The sequence below is a fragment of the Mus pahari genome, chromosome 10 (assembly GCF_900095145.1).
Source record: "Mus pahari chromosome 10, PAHARI_EIJ_v1.1, whole genome shotgun sequence".
NCBI classification, from domain to species: Eukaryota; Metazoa; Chordata; class Mammalia; order Rodentia; family Muridae; genus Mus; species Mus pahari.
Genome location: NC_034599.1, coordinates 101,021,171 through 101,029,488, shown reverse-complemented (window position 1 = coordinate 101,029,488; position 8,318 = coordinate 101,021,171). Strand labels below are relative to the sequence as shown.

Genomic DNA, 8,318 nt, shown 5'->3' with positions numbered 1-8,318 from the left:
TTTTTTTTTTTTTTTTCTTTTTTTAAGATTTGTTTTAGGGCCTCGAAAGATAGCTCAGTGGTTAAGAGCACTGGTTGCTCTTGCAGAGGACCAGAGTTCAATTCCAGCACCAACATGGTGGGTTCCATCATCTGTAACTCAGAACAGGCTGGCCTCGAACTCAGAAATCCGCCTGCCTCTGCCTCCCGAGTGCTGGGATTAAAGGTGTGCGCCACCACACCCAGCTCTTCTGACTTCTGTGGGCACATGTACACATGTATACATGTAGGCAAAACATTCATACACAAAGTCTTTTAAAAAAGTTTGTTTTTGTGTATAAGTGTTTTGCTTGCAGGCAGGTATGCACATTGTATGCATGATCTGGAATTATGGGCAGCTTTAAGCTTTTACATGCGTCTAAGAACCAAATCCAGGTCCTCTGCATGAACAATACGTGCTTTTAACCACTGAGCCACCTTTCCCGCCCTATTGTCCTAGTGTGTGTGTGTGTGTGTGTGTGTGTGTGTGTGTGTATGTGTGCTTGCGCATGCTCGTGGGGTTATATGCACATAACTACAGGCGCCCTCTGATGCCAGCAGAGGAAGACACATCCTTTGGTGGTGGAGTTGCAGGTGAGTGGGAGCCACTTGATAAGGGTGCTTCAAACAGAATGTGGGTCCTCAGAAAAAGCAGCGAGCATTCTGCACTGTGGAGCCATCTCTGAGCCCACATATATGGAACACTGAACTGGTCTTGGCTCACTATGAGTTAGTCAAGGTCTCATTTTCAACAACAGGAAACAACAAAGCCTGAAGACAATTCTTCCTAGCTTCTGTGTTTTTTGTTTTTTTGTTAGCCCAGATTGATCTCAAACTTATAACAATCCTCCAGTTTCAGCCTCCCCAGTACCATGATTTAACATGAACCACTAAATTCAGCTTTTTCCTAGTTTCTTGGGATAGGCTCTAGACCTTGGATAAGAAAGTAAGAAAGACTATGAACTCACATTCACCTCTCCTGAGTCATTCTCCTTCAGGACAAAGCTCAGGGCTTTTTCACTGGGCCCTGCAAGAAGCCGCAGCTTCAAGGGCTGCTCATCATCCGACAGTTTCCGGAGGTATACTGGAGGTCAGGTGGGGGAAAATAAACAATTAACAGACTCAGATACCTCAGCCCCTTAATGCACAGGTATGTGATATATACCCCTTACATAGGGAGTGCTGAGACTGGAAACCTACCTTGGCCATGACGTTCAGTTCGCTCAAAGAGTGCAAACTTGCGAGGATCATCTACTACCATGAATTTTCGAAGCAGGGCCTCAATGACCTCACGTGCCCGTGTTCGTGATAGAACATGCAGATGCTTAATAGCATCCTTAGGCAAGTAAAAAGAAGTGCGGCGCCTCACCGCTGTGCTCCGCCCCGTGCCTCTCCGGGCATCCTGTAAGGAAGGTGGTTTCTTGCTGGAAGGCACTGAAACAGGGCGTACTAGTTTCAGCTGAACCTTGATGAAGCCTGTGTAGGAGCCATCCTTATTCTGAAAAAAAAAAAGAGAAAGAAGAACCACGCCATGTCAGGAAGTTCTAGTGGAGATGGAAGAGTTAGGCTGAGTCCTCCCGGGGCAGGGCACAGCCAGGTCTGCATAGATACCTGCTTGGGTACACCCGAGAATACTTTGCTCCGACTCTCTGGACCTCTGCACAGAGCTGGGCTTCTGTCCCACCCCCCACTCCTGAGCAGCCAGCTCACCAGGCTCATGAAGAGGTTGCTGTTGATCTGGCCATTGTAATCCTTGATTTTCTGCTCTGTCTCAGCTTGAGAAAGATCAGGTGTCTCCCGCTCCACAGCCTCATCCTAAAAGACAGGCCAGCATGGATACAGGGCCCTTCAAAAGCCTAAAGACAGCATGGATACAGGGCCCTTGAAAAGCCCAAGGCTCTTTGGGGGGTGGGATGGGGATGGGGGATGCCTTCTGGCTTGGAACTTGATTTTGGTCCTGTCACCAAACCCATATATCCTGAAGCCATCACTGCTCCTGGTTTTGCATGCTATGCATGGAGACAGCAAAGACAGGTAGAATCATTTAGCTTTCTGCTATCTAGGGCCACCTCAGCACTGGTTGTGGCCCCTAACGACATCACAGAAACAGACAAATGAAGGCACATGGCCAGGGGCCAGGAAAACATGAAGGACTGTAAGGGAAAAACCTTGTTTAAAGTAAAAACACTTTGGGGGATAAAATGTAGCTCAGTGATAGAGTAATCTCCTAGAATGTACAAGACCCTTCGATTCCCACCCCCCATCACACACAAAATTAAAACCACATCTCAACCACATCTCCACTGCATAGCTGAACCCAGAACACTAGTTTGGTCAGTTTGTTCTGGAGAAGAAAGAAAGGCCACTCTCACACTTTGTAGCAGCACAGAACATGACCCATGATAGGGTCGGCAGCATGGGAGCTGGTGCACATCAGCAGTCTGACTACAGTAGACAGGAGAGCAAAGATGGTCTCTACAATGTAAGATGCCTTAGTGGGTTTCTTGGGGCCGGCCACACCACATCTTATATAGTGAAGAAATCACTGGGACATACCAGTTACCCCCTGACTCAAGCTACACAGAAGGCAGCTTCAATCCAGGCTCTCATCTGCCAGAGGTGTACAGGCAACTTCCTGGCGGAGCCTGTCCTATCAGCAGCAAGCAGGTACGCTTCTGCTCTTCCCCTCGCTGTCGGAAGACTTAGCCCAGAGACAAGGTTCTTCAGGGTCTGCGGGAGGAGGGTGGAGTCACCCTGCTGCTCAGGTCAGCCAGGACTCTGGACTGATTTTCCTCTACCAAACTCACTTGACCTCACTGCCTGAGTCTTACTTCCTGTTTTTTTTTTGTTGTTGTTGTTTTAAAGATTTATTTATTATATGTAAGTACACTGTAGATATCTTCAGACACTCCAGAAGAGGGAGTCAGATCTCATTAAGGATGGTTGTGAGCCACCATGTGGTTGCTGGGATTTGAACTCTGTACCTTTGGAAGAGCAGTCAGGTACTCTTACCCGCTGAGCCATCTCTCCAGCCCTTGGTTTTGTTTTTTAAGATTTGTTTACTTATTTTATGTATATTATATATATATATATATATATATATATATATATATATATATATATATGCACTGTAGCTGAATATCAGATCCCATTACAGATGGTTGTGAGCCACCATGTGGTTGCTAGGAATTGAACTCAGGAACTCTGGAAGAGCAGTGTGAGTCTTACTTCCTGTTGGTTTCAGAAAGGCCATAGCTGGAATGCAATTGGAACAAACATGGCTGGGATCACCACTAGGCAGTGCCTTATCCCAGGAGAATTCTCAAGGGTCTTGGCTGGGGATTGAACCTGCAGCCTCACCAGCGCTCAGTTACTGAACCCCAGCCCCAGCCCGAAGGCTTTTACTTTGTTTACTTTCTGGAACTTCTCAGCTTCCTTTTCCTTTTTTTTTTTTCTTTCTTTCTTCTTTTTTGGTTCCTTAATGGTTTGAAGTCAGGCCATCCATCATGCATGTAGCGCTAAGCACTCTACAACTGAGTTAGCTACAAACTTCAGCTGCTTTTAAACAATTCTTCTCTTTATATGCCTTTCAACTGGCCAGTACCTTATTTTTTTTCCCACCTCTCCATAACAGAAGATGACTCGGGTTGAGTGGTATGGAGACAACCCCAGGGACACCCTCCCCACCCCCATCCCACATTGAGTCTAAAGGCTGGACTAAGGTTTTGGAGGTGTCAAGTAGCAGCCCACTAATAAATTTGTACCAAATCTCACCTACAACATCACAGACAATTCTATTTTCTTGGCTCAAATAAGGACTTCTAGTTCAGTGTTGCTAAGTTTTCTAACCTTCAGTCTCCATCTCACTTTCCTGATTGTCCGGGCCTCTGTGGTGTTCTGAGGGATTCCCGCTCCAGAACAAGTTATCCGAGCTTGATGGCCACGACTATGATATTCCCAGAAAAGTCGGATAATTTGGGCACATCTTTTTAAAGAGGTTCAGCTGCCCTGGTACCACACTTTTTTTTTTTTTTTTTTTTTTACAGTCTTTCTGTTCCTTATGGGTAAAATGCTTCCCTCTTCCTGTATTCCCCAAATCCCACTGCTCAGTTCCACCCTGGAGGGAAGAAAGAAAGATCGGGTCCAGCAGCTGGTGTCAAAGAGTGGGTCGAGCAATGGCTGGGGACTTTGCTGGCTGATCCTTAGACCGAATACGACAAGGACAGAGTCCCCTCCCAAACTAACTTCTCACTTCCCGGTGGACTCCTCCTCCACTTCCTTATTTCCCCCAGGGAGTGGGAGCGCCCAAACGCGAAAGCAAGACGCCGGTTTGGATTGCGAGGCTGGCTTTAGTCATGGGTGAATAACGCCCGCCTGTGGTCCACCCTTCAAGCTTCAGAGTTGCTTCCCCCTGGCTCAACCGGTCTGTGACTGCAAGGGCAGGGTAGCCTGGGTCCTCAGTACCAATCGCGCTGGAACTGGGCTTCTACCCGGGACAGGGAGCCCTACGTACGTTTCCCCGTTTTTGTCAGGACCCTCCGAATGGCTCGCGATGGAGAGGCGGGGAGGCTGCCCATCACCGAACTCTCCAGGCCGCAACTTACCGGGGAGGGGCGGGGTTCCAGCGACCGCCCCTCACCCGCCGGCGGCACCCCCGGGCTCCCACCTGCTCCCGGCGCGGCCTGCGGACCAGCGAGGTACGCGCCGTGAAGTACTGCTCGAGCTCCGAGTCCGAGTCCTCCTGGCTGCAGTAGCCACTGCTGGTCGTGCTGCTCCAGGTCATTTCGAAGGAAGGTGTTTCAGCCTCGCCCATCGCCTTACCCGCCCGATCCCTAGTCCACTGCGTGGAAGAGCCTCCAACCACCGCCTCGGGCGCGTGCGTGCGTGCGTGTGAGCGTGTCAGGACGCGCTTGCGCCGAGGCCAGCGCCGCGCGGCAACCGTTAGAACTGAAACGTAGACAGCCCGACTCTAGCTCTGGTGTCCAGGGGGTGGGTGGGGACGTCGAGGGGCGGGGACACGACGCTACAGCTCGAGGGATGACCTCATCGCCGAGGCATCTCCACTCGGCTCCGCCCCTCAGGTCCCGCCTCCCAGCGGGCCGGGGCGTGTGCGCATGTGCACGGCCGCTGCCTCGGGGCCGGAAGCGGGGTGTGCGAGGTGCGCGTGCATCGAGCCTGGGCGCGCCATCGCGGCCGGTGGTTTGTGGGCTGTCGGTTTGGCGTGGGGGTCAGCGCTTGACAAACCCGCCAGCGAAACTAGCGTCTCTGATGCCGGGAAAGCGATCCCTGGGGTGTTCATTGCGCACGGCGTCGGGATTAACCCCGCACACCTCCGCCGAGTCCCGGCTTCCCTCCCGGCCCGCCCTCCCCCGACCCCGCGCTCACCACGTTCGTGTCCCGCTCTAGTGCAGAGTCCCAGCCCAGGTCTCGGGGCCCGCAGCAGTCCAAGCAGACGAGCGCACGACAACGGTAATGGCAGGTGAACTTGCAGTCTGCAGAAAGGGCTGGCCGTGAGGCGGGGGAGCTCGGCGAAGTGACCCCCTGACTGAGGGAGCCTCTGCCGACGGATTTTGGGGCTCGACTGGCCTTTTCTCCAGCCGGTTACCGCCCACTGCTACACCGATCCCGGAGTCCTCGGTTAGGCACCTCTGGACACTTGCTGCGAGGCCTCCCGGCGGTTAGGGATCCAAGCTTAACACTTGTGACGAGCTACTACTTAGCTTTGCCATTAACTTGAAAACAAAGGCATTTAATTTACGACTTCCTGTATTTGTCCTCTGCCCCGGTTGTTGGGTTTCAGACAAGCGGCAGAGGTGCCTATGTAACGCATCAAGGCAGACCAGGCCTCCAGATTTCCCGAGCATCCCTCAGTCCATACCTCTGGCAGGATATAGCTGGCATACCAGGACTGGGCTTCCCCTCCCCCAAAGGCTCTTACCTATATAATCCAGACATTTTCCCTTCCTCTGGCTCTGCATTTCTTTCTCCCTGCGTGCACATCCTGTGTTTTCTCCCTGTCTGCATGGCGACTTCCCTAACCTCCTTCCTTGGAATTGATGAACCTGCTGCCCCCAATAAACCTCCTTTCATACTCTCGATTCTGCTTGAATTGGCTTACATCTTCAGCCGAGAAAAACCTATTACTCTCCACTTGTTTACACAAATCTATTTTGGTTTTTGAGACAGAATCTCATAGAGTTCAGGTTAGCCCCAAATGGTAACCTTGAACTTGGTGATCCTCCTGTCTCCAACAGCTTCAGTGCTAGGATTATTGGCAGGAGCCACAATGTCCAGTGGGCATGTCTAACGTTTTGACTTCTGTACCCATTATCTGGATTGTTAAATCCTTCAGTTCCTGCTTGCTTCCCCGACTCCCAGGGCAGCACCCACTGGCCAGGCTTCCTTTTCACTTCTCTGTGGCTTCTTGCCAGCAGCCCCCTCCTTAGTTCTATCAAGGCCCAGGTCTCATAGTTGATTCCAGGTTTCTCACCTGGGTATTGTCCCTGCTCTGTCTACGCTCATCTGATCCAGATCCCAGGCAGAACTGATTGGCCTCTCGAGACCAAATCCTATGTGCAGGGCCTTCACTTTAATGTCTAGTGAAGAGTTCTGAAGGACATGGCCAAAATGTCATTTTTTCCCACTTCACTCCTCCCCAGGGTTCCTATCTCAACAAGTTATCACTGTAAGCTGGGTCTGAAGCAACCCCCTCCGTTTACCTTTGATTTCTTCCTTATCTCCCCGACTGTCTTGCTTCCTAGACAACTCCAGAGCAGCTTGCTTTCTCCTTGTGAATGTTGAGATGCCACAGCTCTTGCTCTCATGTGGCATTCTGCCACAAACTGCTACACTAGCTGAGTTTGTGACATACTTGTGTAGTGAATGAGATGATCTGGAGGTACACACAGGCCTACAGTACCATCCTTAAGTTCCTATATGGCCCAAAGCACCGATTCTCAACTCACAACTACACATCAGAACTTGGGAGGCAGGGGCAGGTGGGTCGCTTGTCACAGCCTGGTCTGCATAGAGAGTTCTAGGCAGGCCAGTGCTGCATAGTGAAACCCTGTCTTAAAAAACAACAAAACGTCACTGGGCGTGGTGGCACACACCTTTAATCCCAGCACTCGGGAGGCAGAGGCAGGAGGATTTCTGAGTTCGAGGCCAGCCTGGTCTACAAAGTTCCAGGACAGCCAGGGCTAAACCCTGTCTTCAAAAACCAACAACAAAACAACCAACCAACCAAACCAAAACAGAAAACCCAGGATGCCTAAGGTCCACTTTCAACAATGGATTCAACAAGTCTGAGAGGAGAAAAAGGCAATAGGCGCAAGGAGACTGGATGGTATAAATTGTCCTGCATGGTTCTGTTTGCTGGTAATTCTTAGGTCAGAAGGACCACTCACTGTGTGTGTGGCTGTACTGCATGTTTTAGCCTCTGCATCCTTGACTCAAAACAATCTTGACTGAAGTTTCAATAGAATTCCTACTTACAAGGAGCCTAACTTTTCTAACTTTTTCTGGCACCCTACTATATGTGGGAGACGTCACCCAGGAATCTAGAGGGGGAACACAGTGAGCCAATCGTTGGGAAGAGGCGGGCCTCGGAATGTAGGCTCAGAGCTCAGCAGGCACAAAGGCTTTTCAAGAAAGGGCACAAGCACTTTAAAGACAAACTTGAAACCAGCACCTTGTTATTCAGACAACTAACTCTGCCCAACTGTGCACGGGCAGAGTGTGACAAGTGATAAACCATTTTCTCAAGCACTCTCCCTGATGGGGCAAGGCAAGGAGTTCTGGTCTGCAGGATCATCTGACCAGCCCTCCGCTGCCCCTTGACCCGCAACTATGGTGCTGCCTCCCGTTCCGTAGTCGCTGGCTGTGTGGGGCCGCTTACTCACGCGCGCACTGTAGGCCCTTGCGCACGACGCCCCAGATGAAGTCTCCACAGAGGTCGCACCACGTGTGCGTGGTGGGCCCTGCAGGCTGGAAGCGGTGGCCACGACCCGGGACGTGCTGCTGTGACGGATTGCGTGTTGTACCCGGGGCGATGCGCAGAGCGTTGGCACGCTCCAGCCGGGTACGGCCTGGACCGATGCGCCCGGACGGTGTCAGCTCGCGTAGTTCAATGAGTTCTGGCTCCGCCGACATGGCCCGGTCAGGCCGGTGCGGTAGCGGACTAGCAGCTATAGTGAGTACCGAGCAGGCGAGGCCGCAGGGCGGGCCGAGACTTCGGCACCGCCCCCCGGATCAAGGCAGGGCGGCGGGAAAGAGCCGAGGACGGACGCACTGGAGACCAAG

General features: G+C 51.6%; 1 protein-coding gene across 2 annotated transcripts in view; it reads right to left on the bottom strand.

Moving 5' to 3' along the window:
• Nucleotides 1-8,206, bottom strand: part of Rassf1 (Ras association domain family member 1) — an 11,339-nt gene extending 3,133 nt beyond the window's left edge. The window contains exons 1-5 of one of the 2 annotated variants that reach the window (XM_021206868.2): nt 7,919-8,206; nt 5,403-5,509; nt 1,728-1,832; nt 1,218-1,515; nt 986-1,101 (exon numbers count right to left, since the gene is read on the bottom strand). In XM_021206868.2, coding sequence (XP_021062527.1) covers nt 986-1,101; nt 1,218-1,515; nt 1,728-1,832; nt 5,403-5,509; nt 7,919-8,168 — 876 coding nt within the window. In that variant the 5' untranslated portion in view covers nt 8,169-8,206. Of the gene's footprint in view, nt 1-985; nt 1,102-1,217; nt 1,516-1,727; nt 1,833-4,683; nt 5,019-5,402; nt 5,510-7,918 lie in introns of those variants that run through there. The other variant, XM_021206870.2, reaches the window with a different exon arrangement.
• Between the last annotated feature and the right edge of the window lie 112 nt (nt 8,207-8,318).